The sequence below is a fragment of the Cyanistes caeruleus genome, chromosome Z, assembly GCF_971803275.1.
Source record: "Cyanistes caeruleus chromosome Z, bCyaCae1.hap1.1, whole genome shotgun sequence".
Lineage (NCBI taxonomy): Eukaryota > Metazoa > Chordata > Aves > Passeriformes > Paridae > Cyanistes > Cyanistes caeruleus.
In genome coordinates this window covers 22,184,281-22,205,732 of record NC_141732.1, presented here as the reverse complement: position 1 = coordinate 22,205,732, position 21,452 = coordinate 22,184,281, and the positions used below count along the sequence as shown (strand labels likewise).

General features: G+C 39.8%; 1 protein-coding gene and 1 long non-coding RNA gene across 2 annotated transcripts in view; one reads left to right on the top strand and one right to left on the bottom strand.

Moving 5' to 3' along the window:
* The first annotated feature begins 589 nt into the window (after positions 1-589).
* The window catches only part of LOC147648214 (uncharacterized), a 34,368-nt gene continuing 13,505 nt past the window's right edge, over positions 590-21,452 (top strand). The window contains exons 1-2 of the long non-coding RNA XR_015280712.1: positions 590-877; positions 1,626-1,785. This is a non-coding gene — a long non-coding RNA (uncharacterized LOC147648214). The remainder of the gene's footprint in view (positions 878-1,625; positions 1,786-21,452) is intronic.
* Positions 2,328-21,452, bottom strand: part of LVRN (laeverin) — a 37,421-nt gene continuing 18,296 nt past the window's right edge. Inside the window, exons 11-20 of the mRNA XM_086868487.1 lie at positions 21,049-21,125; positions 18,726-18,865; positions 16,923-16,978; positions 15,433-15,586; positions 14,454-14,548; positions 13,669-13,776; positions 9,759-9,929; positions 8,083-8,223; positions 6,822-6,897; positions 2,328-6,160 (exon numbers count right to left, since the gene is read on the bottom strand). Coding sequence (XP_086724613.1) covers positions 6,014-6,160; positions 6,822-6,897; positions 8,083-8,223; positions 9,759-9,929; positions 13,669-13,776; positions 14,454-14,548; positions 15,433-15,586; positions 16,923-16,978; positions 18,726-18,865; positions 21,049-21,125 — 1,165 coding nt within the window. The 3' untranslated portion in view covers positions 2,328-6,013. The remainder of the gene's footprint in view (positions 6,161-6,821; positions 6,898-8,082; positions 8,224-9,758; positions 9,930-13,668; positions 13,777-14,453; positions 14,549-15,432; positions 15,587-16,922; positions 16,979-18,725; positions 18,866-21,048; positions 21,126-21,452) is intronic.

Genomic DNA, 21,452 nt, shown 5'->3' with positions numbered 1-21,452 from the left:
TGGGGCAGCTGGAGAGGAAAAAAAGCAAATTTTTCAGTGGAAACAATCTGATTTTCTTGCCCTGTTCCAAACATTTCTTTGGATCTCTATGATTTCATTGTTAAAATTTTGACACAGTGCTGTTCCTCCCTCCAATAATGTTGGTAATTATTTTCTCCCTCTTTTTTCCTCCTCCTCCTCCTCCTCCTCCTCCTCCTCCTCCTCCCATTACCCTCATTTTTTCCAAACAACCAGGTTTATCAGGTCTTTCTGCCTCTTCCTTCAAAGCGGCAGCGGTCACTGGGAAGGACGGGGTGGGGTGGAAGGAGCGGAACAGAAGGGGAGGAAGCGCACGAGTCTCTGGGAGACGATTTTAGTGGTGGAGATGGCCAGAAGAGAACGTGCAAGGCTTGTTGGAGGCACAAGGGCAGAGCAAACTCCGTCTCCCAGGGGCAAACCGACCCACGCAGAGGTGTGACCGTATCGCCTCCGTGCCTCGTCCCCACAGGGCCTCCTGGGCACATTGCCATCTCCCTGAGCCCTGCGGCGCGGGGGTTGCAGCGGCCCCAGCGCCGCTCCCTGCCCGCCGCAGCCCCGCAGCCCGGCGGGCGGGCCCCGGGGGCAGCCTGCGGAGGAAAGGGACGGCGAGCGCGGCACAGGGGGGAAACCTCGGCGGGAGGAGCCGCCGTGCCAGCGCCTCTGCTTGCAGAGGCACCGGGAGAGCACCAGGGCCGGGCAGGTGGATGATGCTCCCTGCAGGAACTGCGGTCTGTAAGAGGGAGCAGAGAAACAGTGAGGAAGAAGGAGGAAAGGTGTGGTTTGGGACTGCTCTCAACCCGCTTTCCTCCTTCCCGCTGGTCTCCTCAAGGAGCGGAGGTGAAAGAGTCGGGAAGGAAGAGTGGGAAAAAGGAAGGGTGGGGGGATGGGTAATTTTGGGGTTTGTTTCTCAATATCGAAGGCTTTTTTATTATTAGGCATCTATTTTAATAGCAACAAATCAAATCCTTTTCCCCAGGTGAAGTCCATTTTGTCCTGTCCTGGCTTCAGCTAGAACAAGGTTAATTTTTGCAATAACCAGGAGGGGTATGTGCAGGACACTGATATTATGGGTGTTATTCTGTACAACCACATCATTACCAGGGGCAGGGGAAGCGTAGCAGTGGGGAACAAAGACACACGGAGCCCCTTGCTTGCTCTGGAGATCGTTTATTGTCACGAACCAAGCGTTTTTATGCTCGAATTTTAACGCAATAAGCACTCATTGTCTGCCTGCCGCTGCAGTTCACGCCTCCCTTTAGCCAGCCAGCTCTCTGATCAGGTGGCATCCAGGCGTCTCCCCAGCCAAGCGCTGCTTCACACAGGAGGCGGCTATCAACCCCCTCATCCCACCCGCAGCTGAACCCTTCCCAGAGCGCTTTGGGAGAACAAAAGGAGAACAGGATTTAACAAAGGTGAAAAAGCCTTATTCTGTAAGGCTTTTCTAATCTCCCACAGGGAAGAGAGCCTCTTCTGAAGGGAAGAGGTCCCTCCCAGGGACAGTGGATGGACAGGTCAGGCATTGTTTCTGTGTGAATGTTTGCCTCTTGCTTGTACTGTCAGTCATTGTTCCTGTTATTTTTGTTTTCATATCTCATTGCTCTTTGCAGTCAACTGTTCCTATCTCAACCTGCAATCTTTGCCTTTGGTGCCTCCTCTCCTCTCCATCAAGCTGCAGAGAGAGGAGGGAGTGAGCAGGGAGCATGTGGTTTGGAGTCTCAGTGGGACTGGTGCCATTCTTTAACTGCAATGTGACTCTGGTGATAGTGGGTAAGTCTCCCTGTCTGTCACTGCTGGACACAAAATAAAGATGCTTGACTCCAATTCAAAGGCAGAAGAAGATCGGAAGGCCTTATTGTCTACATTTTAGTACCTTTTATAAGGTGTTCTGATACAGACTTAACATAAGCATGTTAAGGTAGAAGGGAACAACACCTCTCTAGTCTCATTGGTGGAACAAGAGAAACACAGTCAGCACAGCTGCACAGATATATTTTGAGAAACGTAAGTTATTTGCAGAAATTGTCCTTGAAAGAAAGACTCTCATGAGAAATCTTCCCTTGGGAAGAAAATCAACCACTGTCAGGCTGAAAACCTTTTCAGACTCAGAAATATCAGGTTCACGCCTGTCTTTATCAAAATACATGTGCTTTCCCACCTCATGTTCTTCCTGCATCACAATGGGTATCCCACAGCCAGCCAAGGTCAGCCTCCCCCTCTGCCCACTCAGGTCCTTGTCTCATCCCATCACAAATGACAGATCGTGACCCCTAAAGGCCACTGTCCCTCTGACACAGGAAGATTTCCACAACTTGAAGAACCATAGCAGCAACTGTGGTTTTATTGAAGTAAGATATTGTGAAACTTATCAAATGGTTGTTATACAATGGGCTCGTTCTGTTATTTACAGCACAGAAGAGGCAGTAATGATTCAAAGTTACCAATGCAGTCTTAATGTCCTATGATGCAAGGTTATGCACTATGTTGGTCACGTACCAGTGCAGTTGGTAAAGGGTATTTCAACCTTGAGAAGCGACCCTGAGAGCTGTTCTAGCTCCAGTGGAGATCACCCCACTACCATTAGCAGGCAGAGAAGGCACAGAGAAGTCCAGACGCTATGTAGGCTCTCTGTCTCACAGTCAATTACAAGTGATGGATAAGGTAAAGGTGAGACTCCTTGTACCCACAACCCCCTTTACTCCTTGACAAATGTCTGCTGTTGTTGTGTTAATCACATATTTCCAGTTCCAGTTTCCAAGTTTATAGCATTAATGCTCACCATGTCACCCTTTTCCTGCATGAGCTACCAGAGAAAATGTTGGAACTAGAGAAGTTTTAGCCTGGTCATAGTCTAGACCTTTGCTTCCTTTGGAGTCTGAACCAAAGTACCATTAGTTTGGCCAAGAGGCTGGGTCCATACATCACACCTGGCTCTGGAGGAGCCCCTGTACCTCTGAGCCTGTGGATGCAGAGATGACAGCTCTTTCTATCTTTTGAGTCGCTGCACAGCAGGAATGTGGCAAGGCCACACCTCAGTTCATTCTTTGGCATTTTAGCCCTTTCACTACCCTATTCACATCTATTCACATCCCCTTTCACTACCCTATTCTCACTCTTCTGGGACTTCCAACAACTCTGAAAGAAGCAGCAGGCTATTCCACCCACCTCATCAATGTACCATCAGTGCATCCAGAGGGCATGGGGTTTGTCCCTTGGCCACCCAGGCCCCGCAACCAGCTGCCCGTTCCTCACTTGTCTGAGAGGTTTCTTGTGGTGCCAGGAGGGAAAAGGGGCACATGTGCCGGGAGGTGCAGAGAAGTTGTCTGGTGCTCCTGAACCTTGATTTAAACAGCTCTAAAGCCTCCCTCTCCACTGGGCTTGGCCAGCTCACGAGTCTGCTGCCCTGCCACACGTACTTACAGTATGGGCAGAATAGGTGTAACTTTTTGACTTCCACACTATCAAGGTAGAGAGCAGGACTTCAAGCAAAAATCTGGTCTTTTCACATCATATTTATTTTTTTACCTACTCAGGGCCTACTGAATATATCCTATCAATCAATGACACAGCTGCTTTTACTGGAAGTTTCCCCATATGTGCACACCTTCACAATTAGCTGTCCCATAACACCTACACAATCCACGTAAGTACTATTAAAGCTCATTTCCTGAAGCCTTCATATTCAATTCCAATGAACTTTCTTTCACCCCAATTCTTTCTGCAGTAAAGCAGCTTTCCCAGCTTTCCCTGGATTCCTCCCATGCACCTCTTCTTCCCTTGCTGTAATTCCAAACCTTGCCACTCTCCAAACCTCTGTGCTCGGCTTGTACCCAACAGCAGCAAGAGCTGCCACTGATGCATGCCACCAAGTGCAAATGTGTGGATTCTGGAAGTGATTCAGATCAGCTCCTACTCAGGCAGCTACTCAGTCCAGCAATTCAGCCTAGCAATCACCTTCACCATTCTGCCTCTGCCATGAAAACTACACTGAAGTTCTGGAGGCAGACATTTGTCAGGAGCCTTTATTTGAAAATATCTTATTTAAAATTCTTCTAGGGATTTTAACATATTGGTAGTTCAAATTAAAGTTTTGTTCAGTAGGATGAAGAAAAAAAGTGACAAAAGCATGGAAGACTGGTTAGAAAGGCAATTGCTCACAGTCAGAGAGAAATGGTTTAAACCTACTGGGCATAGGGTGAAGTTATGAGATGTTTCTTGAGTTTTGCTTAACCCACATGATAAGACATACAGTGCCAGTGATTAACTAGTGGAAATCACAGAAAATGCCGAAGCAAAACAGCTTCAGTACTGGCACAGGTTCCCCAGGAAAGCTGTGGACTTCCTATCCCTGCAGGTGTTCAAGTCCAGGCTGGACAGTGCTTTGAGCAACCCAGTTCAGTGAAAGGTGACCCATGCCATGGCAGGGGGATTGGAACATCATCTTTAAGGTCACTTCCAAACCATCCTGTAGGTTCTATGATAAAACCCCTGTAATTTACCACAGCCTTGACAATTTCCTCTGCTTTCTCAGTCAAGTTGAAGAAGACTTGCAAGAATGCATACAGTTTTCTTTGGTACTATTCTTAACTAGATCAAACGCTAAGAGATAATAGTTTCCAACACAAACTTGTGTCACCAGCTGGTAATTCCCATACAGTAAAGGGCTTCTCAAGTAGTCTAAAAATAGTTTGATTTTTTCTTTTCAGCCATGGAGAGCAGAGGACATTCAGTGCAGTCATCATGACAGTGTTTTTCCCAAATGTATTTAGAGGATGCCAGTGAAAAATCCTTTGTATTAGCATGTCTGGAGTTTATTCTTGTCTTTCCATAGAGCAGTGTTCTAACTTATTTTGTCTCCTGCATTCCCACATAACAGTGTTTGCTGATCCACAGCATGTTAACTGATCACCAGTACTGTAATTTTGTCACAATACTGTTACCCTACAGATAGATTATTTGCATGGGCTGAGGATCACATGCTTTTTTTTTAAGCACAAGCTAATATGGTTTGCTAATACTAATGGACTGAATTCTTTCTGTCAGCTCCAAAATGAGGTGACAGTGTAAGCAAGGAGATCCACCTTGTATGTACAGCAAGGGAACTGGACTCTGATTCTGATGGGTCCCTTCTAACTCAGCATATTCAGTGATTCCATGATCAGCAAGTGCCTCAGTGCAATTAGAGCTGTGATGTTCTAGAATGGCTAGTTTAGACTAGTTGCACACCAGTGCCATGGACAAAATGACCATCAAATGTCACAACACACCAGGAGTTCATCATCTCCTAGACACATTTTATCCAAAAATAATCCACTTCACACACTCAAAGACCATCCCAGGGGCTGAAGCATGCTAAATGGAGATGTCTCTTCAAAAGCAGTTCCTAATCAAACACAAATGCAGACATATTAAGTACAGATCTGCTGAGAGAAAAAAAAAACAAGTTTGAATGACAAGGCATTAATTTCTTAATTAAAATTACCATTTGAGGATTCTTTAGTCCTTTCATCCCTACAAGTCTGAAGTCATTCTGAAGTATATATTTCACAGAACTGTTCTAAATTATTGTCCTCTTTGCAACTTAAAATAATAGAAGTGAACACAGGTTATAGATCACTGTAAAAATGAAATAAAACAGAATATAAACTTTTTCAGCTTCCCCATGTGTTTTTGCCACAAACATGCAGCACACCTTTCATTTGGATATTCAGAAGAACACTCCCAAACAATTCAGGGCTGTATCTATATGTTACATTATTATTAGGAATGCATCCCTAAGACCTCATTCAGCAGGAAATTATTTTAGAAAAAAGATGCAAATATGTTGATAACTTCTTTTCCTAAATCCTTGATTTCCGTGTGAATTATTTTATCCAGACTTTCCATTTGAAAGACAACCACAGGACTCTAAAAATGTGCTTTACCTTTAATTACAGGATATAATGAATACCAATAGGATGGTGAATCACATATAATATACTGGAAATTGTTTTCCAAGTCAATCATCTACATTTTTCTCTAACCAGTTGGCAACTTTGATTAGTAGTTTTCTCCTTTCAATATTTTCAAGTTTTGCAGATTCCAGCAGCATAGTAATAGCCTCTCTCTCATCCTCTTCCAAAGTAGCATTATAAAAAACCTGCAGCTGAAGAAATAAACACATGAGCTTAGTACACACAAAAGTTCACTTGCAGCAAGCAACTGTGTGCCTGACAGATGCTTTAGAGAGAAATGCTCAGAAAAGGGGCAGATGACAGAGACTAAAGAGGGGGTGGGGCAAGGTTACTGGTTTACAGTAACGTGGGAAAGCTCCTTACATATCAAGAGTGTGCCCTTTTGCTCTTCCTCTAAAAATCCTTTCAAATGCAGCCAGTTCCACTGGTACTGGTGGTACCACACTGTCTAGGACTAGTTGGGTAGAAGAATCCTCTTGTGCTACAGTCACAGAACAAGAAATCTTTCTAATGAGTCTAATAGGCAAAAGACAAGAGAGGAAAGAAGAATAGTAAATAAATATTTGGGGGAAGCAGTGATTGAACAACATGAGAAATTAAACAGATGTCAGCATGACAACCTAACAGGCCAGCAGACCAAATGTTGGTACATTTTCAGTCAATATAATGGCAGAGGTTGTTGTCTGTCTACAGACAGACTTTATAGAGGAAAATGAGACAGTTTTGATAGAATATATGTGGATTCTGTTCCAAACATAAAGGTTTGGAAGACATCACCATTATGTTCAGCAATTTAAAGAATAAAAGGTTCTATTTACAAAATGACAATGAAGTTGAGACTAAATGGTTTACCTCTTGGATCTGTACATCAGTTTTGACAAATCTTCCCATGACTTTGAGTACATCATGCAGTAATTCATGCCCATATCTGTAAAATTCAAATAGCACAGTAGCAAATATACTGAATTTCATCTCATCTGAAAATACACTTAGTGATTATTTACTATGCTGCAAATACCAACTAAGCTGACGTTTGCAACTATGGACTGTTTTCTCTCTTTAAAAGAACTATCATTAATATTCAATTTAGATGTTTGAGCTGCACAAAATACAATAATTACGCTTCATTTTCACTTCCCAGTAAGATCTGGTATTTGTATTTTGGTAATGTGAATTCTTTGCATGAAACAGATAATCTCTCTGAGCCCATACAGCCAAACTGAGCTAAAAGGGCTAACCAGTAATGTGTCTAACAAGCTGGTGTTCCTGTTGCTATCTTGAGGGTGGCATATAAATAATCACTTGCGCTATTCTTTTAGTTTGAAAATTAAGGGGCAATTTTCCAGCAAATTTGTCATCAATTTAGAACACAGAAAAGCTCTGTAAGGGAGCAAGTTGATATGACACAAATCTGCTACAATTTGCCTTTTCTAGCATTCACAACTATTTGCACATTTGAATGCTAAACTATTGATTTTGGTTATGCTGAAGCATAACTAATGGATCACAATGGCCTCCTCAGCCATCAAGAGCAGCTGGAATGTACTCTGTCACAGTGCTGCTGCTTTTCACAATTGTAAAGGAGAGGGGAAGCCTTCAAACAGACATCAAAGTACTTGTTTAGCTCAAAATCACCTGCAGTTTACCTACAGCAGTGCAGGGAGGCTGGTGATGGGTTAAGATTTAAGTCAGGGAATAACACTGGTCCTAGCAGCTCTTGCATGTCTGCATGCTTTAATACCCCATCTCTTCATACTCTATTTGGAAAAAAAGGTGAGGATCTTGCTTCGGCATTCACACCCACTTGTAAAATCCTAGTGGACAAAGCCACTTCTAGAGTCAGAATTCCCAGGACTACTTAAAAGCACAGAAACAGTCATGAACAGACAAATTTTTAAAGCATTCTGTGTTTGATGAGCTATTCTTTGGCATTAACCCTGATCAGAGTTGAATCCTCTGAAAACTCTGTTCTGCATACTTAATTGAATCAATCATTACAAATAACTATCTCTTGAAGGAAAATCTACCCTTGAATTTTACAGCTCAAACATAAAGATAGGAAAGGAAGCCAAAGAGCCACAGAAATTAAAGGAAGCCAAAACTCGTTGCTTACCCTTGACTTAAAAGTGGCCAATTTTCCGTAACGAATTCCCAGGCTATACGATACCCAATATCTTTAGTCACTACATGTGAGATGATGACTGAAGTACAATTGGAAGAAAATAATGTGTCACTAAGTCCATATTGCAAGTACCTGTTAGAAAAGCAGGAAAGACGTGAACCTCTCACTTGCTATTTTAGAATGGAAATACACAATATTGCAATCCAGAAATACAATCCCGTTCACAAAAATTCCTATCTCAACAAATACCAGCATGCAGAAGGTTATACCAAAGGTGTTGTCACTCTGAGCTGTGTATTCAGCTTGGGTTTTAACTTAAACTTGGGTTTTAGCTCAACTTTAGTTCTTGCACACTGACCCTTCACCTCTTAATAAAGTGAGGTAATAGAATATCAAATAGACATAGACGTATTTCTTATCTCTGCACCAGAAAGACAACTGCTCCTACCAGACAAGCTTGTGGGAGGGCAGACTGCTCCCCACCTTCAGGCAATTCACTTCACTGCGACTCCGATGGAGCCTACGGATGTATGCCAGCAGAGACACTTCTACACAAAAACTACCTGTTTGTAGGGTCCCCTATAACAAGACTCAGTAAGATTTTCATGAGGATTAAGGCAGGATTTCAGAAGTATTTAAAGAAGTGTCTTCAAATTATGTCAGTGGCAGTGAGTGTCTGAACATCTTGAAAAGTAGTTATTCTCTTTGTTGCCCCAGTGTTTTACTTAACATGCTCCTACTTCCAAATGAACCCTTTTAGAGTTATTTTCTCATAGTGTCTTGCAGGCAGCTGCTTTATGGGTAGAGCAGTAGAGTTGTGTTTCTCCCCTTTGCATGCCACCACTACACTTAACATAATGGACAAAGAACTGTGAGGGCCAGGAAAAGCTAATCTTAACATTCTTCATCCCAAAATGCTCCAAAACACTGTTCAGAAAACAGACTGGCTTATCAGCTACAAAAGTACATGGAGGAAGAAGCTCATCACAACTCCCTGATTTATCAGGGAATGGTGCTAGCTTGTTCCAAGAAAAAGATAATAAAGGATCATAGGTTAAGGGGGAAATTAGTATAACTGGTTGGGCATCTCTTTGCAAAATTTCTTGTCTCGTTCTCAGCCATATTTTTTTGTCTTCCCAATGACTACCACACTAGAGCAAGTGGCTGGAAGGACTAAAATGCTGCTTCCACACCTTTAGACCCATGGAGCTTATCTGAATGTTTAGATGATAATTCTTCAGCCCATCACTGCCAAAACTCCTTCCCTTAGCAAAGCTTTAGGTAATACAAACATGACTGATTAGAGAATTCAACATCTTTTTACTGACAAAGATACAAATGCTAGTAAAAGAAAATAAGCACAGTGTTTCAAACTATGTTCTGGACACATTTAGACAAGACTCTTTGATATATGTCTTAACTTTTTGGTTGGCCCATGTGGAGGTAGGACTTAAGACCTGATAACCCACATGTTGTATTTGCAGAAGGATTGTTTGTGTTTGTCCCATTTTTCATACTTGCTCCCTAACAAAACTCTTTAAAAGTTTACCAGTGGTTGACAAGACGCATGCTTTTGTGGCAGGCAAACCTCCCCCAGCTTTGTATTAGTATTTTTGTTCTAATTATTTACTTCTACATACATAAAGATCTACTTTGATCAAGGTCACCTGTAAAGTAACCACGACTCTTTGGCACAGCTCATGGCATAGAGCAGCATGTCTTCATCTTCTTCAACAGAGTCAGTATGGTTGTACATTTCCCATGCAAAATTCCATTCTTTATCACTTCCCATTGCAATACCATAGCAGCAGACTGTTTTTCGAATTAAAAGGGGAATTCTGCAAGGCAAAAATACTATTTAAAGGTACAGTGCTGTTGTAGAGGCAAACCCTGTTGTAAATGCTGAATAACGCTGAATAACTGAAATCAAATGTTTATTTATATACACAACGATGCAAATATAAAATAGCAGTGTAAATAAGGATAGGAAATCTGAATGTTTTATTTATGATTTAAGCATTTTAAAAGCATGCAGTTTAATGGAAACCCCAACATTTTTAGAGGAGTTGGACCAGAATATTTTGTGTAGATACAGTGTCAATGCCACTGTTCCCCATCGCAGGAAACAGATCACACCATTAATGAGTGTACTAATGCATATATGCATCATCCCAGACAAGTCTTTTCTAAGTTTCTTATGAATGCATCCAGTAGGAAGTGCCATTTGCAGCACACAAGGAAACAGAAAGGACATTTTTCCATGTAAAGGCAGCCTCCTATTACTCCCACCCCAGGGAAGATCCTCAACACAGCAATTAATTTCATAACAGAAACTAAAAGCAGACATCACCAGTACAATGCTCCATAGGCAAAGGCTGGACAGGAAGTTTCTCCTGTAGCAAGGATGTGTCCTCGACATTAAGACATTGTAAACACTTTCCAGTGACAGCAGTGTTCTGCTATGCAGGCTATGTGAAAACAGTTTCAGCTCATGGTATTTTGGACTAATTCCCTACAGAAGAATGGGTGCCATTGCAAGAAGCAAAACATTTGACTTTCCTTTGTCTCACTGTTAGCCTGCTTATTACTACATTAAGCCAAGATTGTAAGTGGAGGTGTAAAAATTATCCTCCCTTTGATCAGGGGATACAATTTGAAAAACAGATAAGTTTCTGGTCAGAAAAGCCATTCTTCAGGGCCAAAGCTGGAAACAGCAAATGCAAATTTAAATACAATTTGAGACAAATTCTTGAGTTTCAGTGGACTGTCCTAGAGAAAGTGAGGATGATGCCAACAGAGCTAGTCAGTCAGAAGGAAGGATATATGACATCAATATTTAGAGTACAAGGTAGAAAAAAGGATTTATAAATTTTGGAAACAAAGGACTAGTAGGAAAGAGGGAGAGAGTTGGTGTTTTACATGGCACATCACTTGTTAGTGAAAAGACAGGATGCAGGGATTTTGGAAGTTCTGTTGGAGGTGGGGGATTTCACTGTCATACTATTAGAAAGTGTGGGCTTTATGTTTTCTTAAATACTTTATGTTTACTTTTTATATTTACTTAAAAAATAGTTTGGATTCATTTACCTAGATATTTGCTGGGACATAAAGGCTTTACCACCAAGAATGACATGTAGGGTAGTTTTGTCAGGCTAAAGTACTGTCCTGTGAGGAATCCTTCTCTGACAGATTGGAGTTAAAGGGTCTAGTATCTTGTTTGATAAGCTTTTCATAATGTTGCAGTAAGAGGTCATGGTAAGCTGATAACAGCATAAAGCTATTTTGGCCAAAGTACAAAGTATTTATTTTGCTACTGAAGCTGTTCCAGTAATTGCAAGAAAATGTTTATTAATAACTGTAAAGTTGTTGTGTGTGAATAGACAAGTTCTGCACATCATTTGGCTGCAGCTCTGATGTGCAACATTTGAGGCAGGCTGGACAGGCAGCCTGCTGTGGGGCAATGGTTTGCTGGCTGGTGACATCTATGGTGGCCCTGAAGTGGCTTATGTTGTGTAGTTCCCAGAGGGTATCCAGTATGGTCCAGAGGGACTTTGGAGCTTGAGGTTATATTAAGTTAATTTTTTTTTTTTTTTTTTTTTTTCCTTCCCTTGGTGTGGCTATGTGATTTGACATTACTGGCCTGTCAGGATCCCTCATTCCTGGATCTTGGGGAAGATGAAAAAAGCTGCTGGAAAGCAGGGCAGGTTTTTTACATTGTTTTTTTAGAACCAATCCAGAAATGACATGGTGATTTCTGAACTTTTGAGGGTAGCAGCAATACATGTGAACCTTTAGTAAAAAAGTATAATGGACAGAAATGCTGTCCCTCTCCCTAGGCCAGTCTCCTCCCTTCAAAACACAAGCCAGTGACAGCACCTAGGAGAATACATTAATTTAGCAAGCTTCACTACACTCTTACAATGAAAAAAGACTAAAAATGAGAAATTGGCTGAGGATTATAGCTCTAGTTATTTCCACAAAAAAATATAAAAATGCACTGTATTAAGTCCAGTTATGTTCTTCCAGGAACAGTTTGGAAATGTTCAGCTGAAAGTTGATCACCCAATCTGAAACAGAAATGCATTACTTCCTTCCCTAGGTGTGAGAATCCTTCTGGGTTCCACCTCTGGCAATACAGCTGTAGTGTGCTGTTACAAATTTGTTCTCAGCATGGAGAACATAAGAGCATCTAAAGGGGTCAAAAGTGTATTGTGTCTGTTTCCTTTCCTACTCAGCACATGTAGAGCCTCTTCATTAACTGCATGGGAACAGTAATCTGTCACTTGAAACCTAAGAAGTGTCCTATCTTCTATGGGATTTTCTCCTTAAAACATAATAGTTTTTTCACTTAACCATATTCAGAGTTTCATTTTTTCCACACATATATCCCAGTAAAATCCATTTGAACTTTTCTCAGTGCCAAGAAGGACAGCAAAATTAATATTCTTCATCAAATTCAGCTTAAAAAAACCCAATCAGCTAATATATTTCACAGACTTTTCAGCTATTCATGTCAAACAAGGTATGCAGTATTCCATCACCTCAAATGTTACTAGTAGGGAAAGATGACTATTTTGGAAGCAGACTGACAATTCAGCACAGCATTATTACCTTTAGTGTGGAATTGCAAGAATATTCTCTCTAGAATGGAACAAAATGTACGTAGGCTATTTGATTATTTTAGTCTAACTGCAAAACTCAGTTTGGCTTTTATGAGGATGATCACTATGAATTTATTTTAGAAAACTGAAATATAGTAGTACAAGTTCAGTTTACTTAGCCAACTACATGTATCAACATATCTCAAACAAAAACAAAATATTTATCACGACTACAACAAATTTTAAAAGAACTTTAAATATTCACTCACCAGTGCCAACACTATTTGACAATTGCATAGAAAGACATCAAAAGAAAAAGAGAGGAAAAAAGAATAAGAATTTCAATACATTGTAATTATTTTTTTTTTTTTTAATGATGAAATACTTGAATACAGAAAGTCTCTTCCTGGTGGAGTCCAGAGTCCATTCTTACAGCCCAGACCCCTGACCAGGGGGCTTCAGTACCAGAATGAGGATGGAGAGCTGTTCCCAACACCTCTTTATGGGAACACAGAACATGCAAGCCACTTTGATGGGCTCACCATGGGCAGATGGCCGTATCATGCAAACATCACTTCACTCAGTACTGTTAAGAGAAGCTTAAAAGCTGATTTGGTGTACGTGATAACCCCAAGGCTGTACTACAGCAAGGGGATTAGGCCATGTGGGATATTAGCACTAACAGAAGGTTCACCTTTTACATGGCCAACCACATTTTGGTCTTCATGGCAAAATCTGCATCCTCCAGCTTGCAAAGTCTATGTAAAAAGCAGAAATTATGAAATCATCCTAAAGCTGGGATTTGGGGAAGAGGAGGAGTTTGGGCAGACACAGCTGTCTTACATTCTGTCATTCTGCTGAGAAACAAGAGCAGTGTACAGAGGCATTTCTCGTTCTGCCTCCCCCTTGTAACAGCCTTTTAACTTTCCACCTCCCTTTGACATGCACACCTCTAAGAGCAGATCACCATTCTTACTTGTACTCAGGGTTGTCCCTCCACTTAGCATACAGTTCAGATGACAGGTCCAAACAGTCCTGGAGGCCCAGCCAGCACGCTGTTGCCAAGAATTTTTCCAAATATACTCTTGAAGGGAAGTTAAAACAGTAAGAATAAAAGATAAGCATACCACATTTGGAATACTTCAACTGTGCCTGACCACCACAGTTTCAGAACATGATGCTAACCCACAAGAACATCTACTAGGAACAATTGAGTTTTAATAAAATAATTAAACAAACAATAATGGTCTCCAGACATTAATATTAGTGAGTATTAGTGAGGTGACCAATGTACTATATTTTTGTAAGTTTTTTTGTGTGGTTTACATTCCTCTTGGAAGTTTTAAGGTTCTGATTGCATCTAGTTCAAATCACTCTGATGCTAAAGCCTGTGGCTGCAGTGGCTTTGCAAAATGATGTTTCTCAAAGTTTTAGTAATTGATCCAAAAATCGTATTTTAAGTTTATTGCTGTCAGTTTTTCTTCAACTAGCAGAGCAGCCTGTTGAGCCTGTTCTCTGACAAATGAGAGTTACCACTAAGATCTTAAACTATTGTCCTTTATGGTCCTATCCTGACACTGCAGTTTCACTGGTGGTGTCATCATAAAGAATACACACTTACAGGACAGGAAAATAATTCAATTAAACTCGCATTAGTTAGAGAATTTTTCCTGTATCTTGTACTTAAATTTACACAACCAAACTGCAATGCATCAGATCCATTCACACCAGAAGAACTCCTAAGAAAAGCAGAATACTTACTGAGCAAAATAGTCATCTTCCAAAGCATCAGCATTTTGACGAATAAAACCTGCATAATAATGGTATATTGGCAACATTCTCTTTAAAAGGTATTTCTTTTAAAAGAAGGGAAAGAAAAATTACTTTCATTTAGATACAAGTTTTGATATTCCTTATTTTCTCAGATTTATCCTAAAAAATTACCACTATTAACATCTTGAAACACAGGACATTAAATAAAATAGAAATTTGGTCTAAAATGCAATATACCTGTACTTCAATTCAAACTGGCACATAATCCTTTCACATCACTAGGACCTTTGAACTTATTATGAAAAACAACAAATTCTCAGAGAAACAGGAAAAACCCCTTCTCAATAGGAAATACTTTGCTCTTCTCACTTATTTTAACACACCTTTATTTTTTAGTATTTAAGAGAACTTTAAGAGAGCTGCGGGATTGTACCTCAAACATAAGTGAAATCTTCAAATAGAAGTCAAGGAAAAAATGTGAAAATAGTATCTCAGATAAGTTAATATGGGAGAGAATCATTTCATTTAGTATCTGAACACAATTCCTTCTTTCACTCCATGAAGGTGAATGGAAAGCAGTGTATGAAGCACAGAGCAGAAATGTGCTTTATGCCTTCTATACATAGGTGTTGGTCTTTTCACCTACTACTGATTGATAGTTCTATTTTTCCAGATTCACAGTTTCAAAAAAACAAGGATGAAGCTTAATTTAAAGAATGTGAATGTATTTCTGCTTTCAATAAGGTTCAACACAAGATTCAACAAGACTTATCATTGACTAATATTTATAATTAAGTACTTCCTCCTATTTAAAAAAAAATTGATTTGATAAAGTCATGCAAAAGAAATTACAACCCTCTGATTCATCATAGTCACCACTAGATCCTTGAGAATCTAAAAAGCATTTGTTTTAGACTTATGTATTTGCATGGTCTAATATCTTTGGTAACTAACAAAATGGTCATACCTTTAAAAGTGGATATACCTCATGGTTCTTCAGTGTACTTTCCAAATGATCAGGTATTAGGTTTAACAATACCATATTCCATACGAAGAGTTCATCCTCTCTGGCAAGGTATTTTGTTAGTTCAAGGGCTGTTTCAATTGGAACATATCCGAAGCTATGTAAAAAAAACCAACAAAACAAAACAAGAAAGCCCACACATTTCAGCATACTTATTCACATTAATTACCTACCACACATATCTGCTTATTTATGAAACAGGCAATAAAACATCAGGGTACTGTGTGGGAAGTGACCTAGAAAAGGCACTGGAGAAAATAAAGGAAATATAAACAAATGGTGATTATAGGAGCTGAACTTTCAAAGCATCCACTAAGGAGCACTGTGCCACTGTCAAAGCAATAGGCCCACCATGGCAGTGAACATGGCAGCAGGCACACTGTAACTGCTTGTGTCTGCAGGAAACGCTACAAACACATTGACAGCGTGTGTCTGTCCCACTGGAAAAAAAATTAAAAATAAAAAACCCACTGTTTTAGCTATAATACAGCTTTATTTTTATTGTGAAACAACTTTTTTTCATTATATGTTCTTTTGTGTAATATTGTAAAAATCAAAACATTTCATTCACAGGCACAGTATTTGTGGAATTAACTACTTCAGCATGGCATTTCTGTCCTTCAGTGTGGAATAAGCATGGAATTAATTTTTTCACAACAAAATTACAATTCAAGCCCCTGTCCTTCAGAAAAAAAAATAAATTAAAAAATGTACTTATATAACAGCACAGTTCTGTACTTCAGAGTTACATTCCTTCTTGGCTACTAGTTTTGAGCCCTCTTATGAAAAAGGACATTTTTATGGGAGCAGGAATAAGAATTTTTACTTCCTCCTCTCAGAGGTGCTTCCACAGGCCCTGAAGCAGGGCAGTGCACTTTGGCCACCTCCTCCCTGAGGTCTCTCAGCACAGGGACACCCTCATCACAGGGACACCCTCATCACAGGTGTCTGATGCTTCTGGTACCTCTGGTATGTGTGAGGCACAGACACACTCAATGCTTCTCAGCTCCCTGCAACACTGCTGACCTCTTTAGCACCACAGACCTGAGCAACCAAGTCATGACTCAGCAAGAGAAATTGAAGAGGTTTTCAGTGATGCAGTACAGCACAGCTGAGATAGCCCAGAATAAATAAAGGAAGATTCAGAACCTTCATTTGGAATATTTTTTCCTGTTAAACACAGGTTAATTCCTGAAGAACTCATGGCAGTGCCACTATTTAAAATAATTTCCATGGAGCTGGAACAAAAGAAATTTTGAAGTAAATCTCTCAGCACTGACAGAAGAAGGGATTAAATATCTACCCCACCATTTTGTCAAAGCAGTAATTCTTAGGAGGCACACATGGGTAGGAATGAAGGAAGCAGAAGTACAGATCTTGAGTGCAATCATATTGTTTAGTCAATTTCTGTAACATATTGGAACCATACTTACTCTGTCAGTGCAAAAGCATCATCTATCAGCTGGAACCTGCTGACAGTGGGAATAGCCTGCAGAAAGTATTTGTGTAGTGTTAGCCGATTTCAACACGTCATTAAGAGTTTGCAAAAAGCTTTACAGTGTTTCAGAAGGATGCCTAACAGGTTTTCTAAATCAAAACAGCCTACAAACATTGTGAAACCAATCCTAAATTTTAAACTGAAATTTTAAAAAAAGAGGAAAAAAAAGAGGTTTTTTAAAATATATCTATATCTATCTATATAGATACAGATATGTTTTAACATATCTATACACAGAGCTGCATATATATATATATAGCTCTGCTATAGCCCTTGTTATATATTATGTTGTATATAAACATATAACTGCAGTACATTAACCAGAGAATTTCAAGACCCCTCTTACTCGCATGCTGTAATTAAAATTAAAACATGGAAATGCCACATTCCCTAAAAATATCCTAGTTACACAATTTTGGTAATTTTTTTCCTTTTGCAGTTTAAATGCAGAATCTATACTCATTGCATAGCAGTGTCTAACACCACCATGAAATCAGTGACCAAGGCACAGCCATGGATCTATCTCTGCCTACAGCTTGTGGCAGAACTGCTGTCCTCCTCCTCATCTCCTCCTTGTTCCACACCAGTTTGGTCACTGCTTGAGCAAAGATTCCCTCTGACAGCCAGAGGAATAAAACAGGGCAAAGCTCAACACACGATGCTGAAAGCAGACAGAGGTCAGGTGGCTTGGGCTGACACACGCCAGGGAGGAATGTGAAGCTGGGCAGAAGCTGCTTATTCTTGTTCCACCCCTTGATACCAAGAAATGTTACAAACAGTGTGACCACAAGGAACAGATGGTTTTGCACAGCTGCTACCAAGAACACTGCCTACCAGGAAGCATTACAGCAAAGAACAGGTTTGACCACAATCTCCTGATGATGTAGATTTACCATGAAACAAAGGAGCCTAGAAGAAGTGAAGCCCCTTTGCCTTAAGAAGGTTTAATGTGCTTTGATCAGCCTTGTGTCCAGACTCTGTAAAGATTGCACTCATTACTATTAGGTCAAAAGGTTAAATTTTCTCACTTTTGTTACCAAAACCAATGAGTTGACACTATCACTGCAGCCTCTGGCTCACTGTAGGATTAGGAAACACTGAAATCATGCAACCCCATATAGAGCCACATTTGTTCTGTACCACTTTCACCTTCAGTTCAGGCTGTGGCAAGTCAAAGGTGGGATGAAATCTGTTCTAAGTCAGTGTCTACAGAGGACTGAAAGAGCTCAAATATAATTGATTGGAACTTCTAGGAAAATTATCTACAAAAATCCAAAATCAAAAAAATACCCCAGAAAAAAAAATCCACAAAATCACAAACAAGCAAGCAAACAAACAAACAAACAAAAACCCACCAAAAAAAAGTTGTTTTTTTTTTTAATTCCACAGGCAGAAACTTTGTGGTTTGACAAAACATGGAAATAAAAAACTTTCTCACGATTTTGAGAATGAAGGAGTATGAAAGCTCCTTGAGCTAGATTTAAAGAGAGCAGAAGAACCACAAGCTATTAACACAAATTTGAAGACAAAATGTCATGTAAAGTTGTTTTTCATGCTTATGTCATCTTACGTCATAGGCCTGTCATCTGCCACTACAAAAAGCCAGTGACTTTAGTGGTGCAATGGCGAGTTTCTCGTTATTCCAGGTTTTCATCAATGTTATTCCAGGTAAAAAATGCCTGAAAAGATACATGGAAAGAGTCTGCCCATAAGCTTGAGAAAACAAACACGATCTTACCTTCGGATCATTTTCAAGCAAGCGTGTTAATCTCTTCAAGTTTAATTCGTCATAGTTCACTCTGTAGTATCCACTTAAATTTACATTTAGCAAGATCCAGTCATATTCTGACTCTGATACTTGCATTTCAGGAAACATTTCTGTAAAGTGACATTATAATGTATCATTTTGTTTTCCATACAAAGCTTCTTTTGCATTTACAAACAATGGACTTGGTGGTCCTCTGAGATATGAGACACAAGTTTGAGACTGGACTCAAAAGGAGTCCCCCAAAAGCTCAGTGGACTTGTGATCTCTGCTCTGCACAGCAGAATGACCTCAACAAGTCAATGATTCCTCAGGTACTGAGCACCTTGGGATTCTAAGGCTGAAGACCCACTCCAGCCCTTTAGCTCAAAGTTAGCTGTTGAGAGTTCAACAAGTTTACCCAAGAACAGACTCTCAGGATGAGGGGCAATACCCTCCCATGCCAGTTGTAGGGCACGGACCCATTTTTATCTCCACAGCACACCTGCTGCTCCCAGCTCCAAAACACAGTGCTCAGCACCTCACAGAACAACCAACCACCTACCAGTATTCAAATAAATGCAGAGCAAGAAAAAAATTTAAAATTCTAAGTTTGACCAAGAGACAAGTAATCAAAAATGCTTATTTTAAAGAAGATAGTCCCATAGTCCTTTTGAGCTACATCACTCACTGACAGCTTCCTCCTGCAGTTCATCTTATTTATTCATATGTTCTTGCCTGATTGATTGCTCCTGAGAGGCTATTATCCATTGAAGGAGCCAATGCAGCCTTGAAGGCTCTAAGCTGCCTCATCAGAAGAGAATTCAGTTTTCACATCCTGATTTGAGAAGGCAGACTCTGTTAAGACAGTAAGTCAATACTGGTGAGCAGTCTACACCCATCAGTGCTTTACTCTGAACAGAGGACTGAGACAGACCAAGCACTGAGAAATTCATTCCATATTCAGAGGCATATACAGGCATTTTTTCTTGTTTGCCTGTCTGTATACAGTTGAATTAATGATGACTCAAGCTATTTTACTGCCTGAAAAAGAGAGAAAGTAACTTTCAACCACTGTGAACAGAGTGGGGAGCTGCAATATACACAGCATATTGGAGATTTGCTCGTAAGCGTTCCACTGCATTAGTCTCTGCATCTTCTTTTGACTCATCTAAAACCTGATGCATGGCTGACTTGCTTAAGCAAAATCATTACCCCTTTCTATTGATTATACTTATTCTTTCTCAAAAAAAAACAAAGTTATTTGAAAGCACTGAGTTAGGAAAGAACAAATTTTTTATTTGGTTATAGATGCCCATAAAGTCACTTTCTACTGAAGGACTTTAAAAATCCTATTATTTTTATAATTTTTAAAATTTAATTTGTATAAACATATTGTGGATGCTGAATGCAAAAAAGCAAGCAGGAACACAGAGCCTGTGTGAAACAAAGTCACACAAGCTTCTCACCCTGGCCTGAGAAAGCATAAGGAAAAATCCAAACAGTCCTTGGAGAAGGACAACAATCTTTGCAGGATTTTTTTGGATCCTTGTTGTTTACTTGCAAGAAACAGTCAAGAGGTGGTGTTCCAATTGACCAATGCTGGTGATGTGTTGCTTTAATGACCAATGAGAGTTTTACCTCTCAGACCTTCTTGAACCTGTCTATAAAAGAGGATCAAGAATAATAAACTTTACTCTCTTAGACAACGCAGCTGAGAGAGTCTGTCATACTTCTCACCATTCCTAATATAGTGCGACAACATAATAAATTAATTAAATGCTGTTGAAAACATTCATTTTCTGTTGTTACAGATATTACTGTGTAACAACAGCAGGGTCACTTCCCACAGCCAGTGTTAATTATTTCAGTCTTCTATCTACTACTTGAGCTGATAAATTTTCTGGTATTTCACAGCTGAGATCCTGTCTATACTCAAAAGCTGACATTAACATCAGTAAGATCTGCTGGGGGGAGAATATTACAGAAGCATGAGGACCTGAAAGTCTGGATGTGTGTAAAAAATTATAAAATCAAAATTTCTGTGGAAATCTCTACTCATAATGTGTGTTGTACCACATTATTAAAAACTCAAGCTTACACTGAAACTTGATGCAACATAGAAAAGATATTGACCTAATTGAAAATCTACCTAAAAATCTATCTAACACAAAAACATTACAGTGGATAAACAGAGACATTTCTGTATTAAAGTTTTATCTCTCTATTCAATTCAAATATATCAGCTCCTTTTAAAAGACTTTGGAGTGTTCCCATCAGTTTGGTTTTAGAATGTGCAAACAAATACATTACTTACTGCTGCTTTTATCTAGCCAGGTTAAGGGCTGTGACGATCCATTTCTCATCCAAGAAATAGGAATAATCCAGGTATTACTTAACAAATAAGAGAATATTATTAAAATACTTTTATTTAAAAATCCCTCTTAGCTGATGCTAAACTACAGTGCAGATTAGTTCCGTCTTACAAAAATACCCATCTACCTTCTGTTCTCTCTGATGCATGCAACTTCATCAGATAATAGTACTTCTTCTGCATCAGCATTTACCTTCTCCAAAAGGGAGTTTTAGCATGGCTTTAAAAAGGCATTCATATCAAGAGTACTGCTCAGTTCTAGCATATAGTTCTCAATACCATTGTCTTTTTGTACTGTCTTTCCTTCTCCAGGCAGAGATTTTATTCTCCTCTCTTATTACACTTTA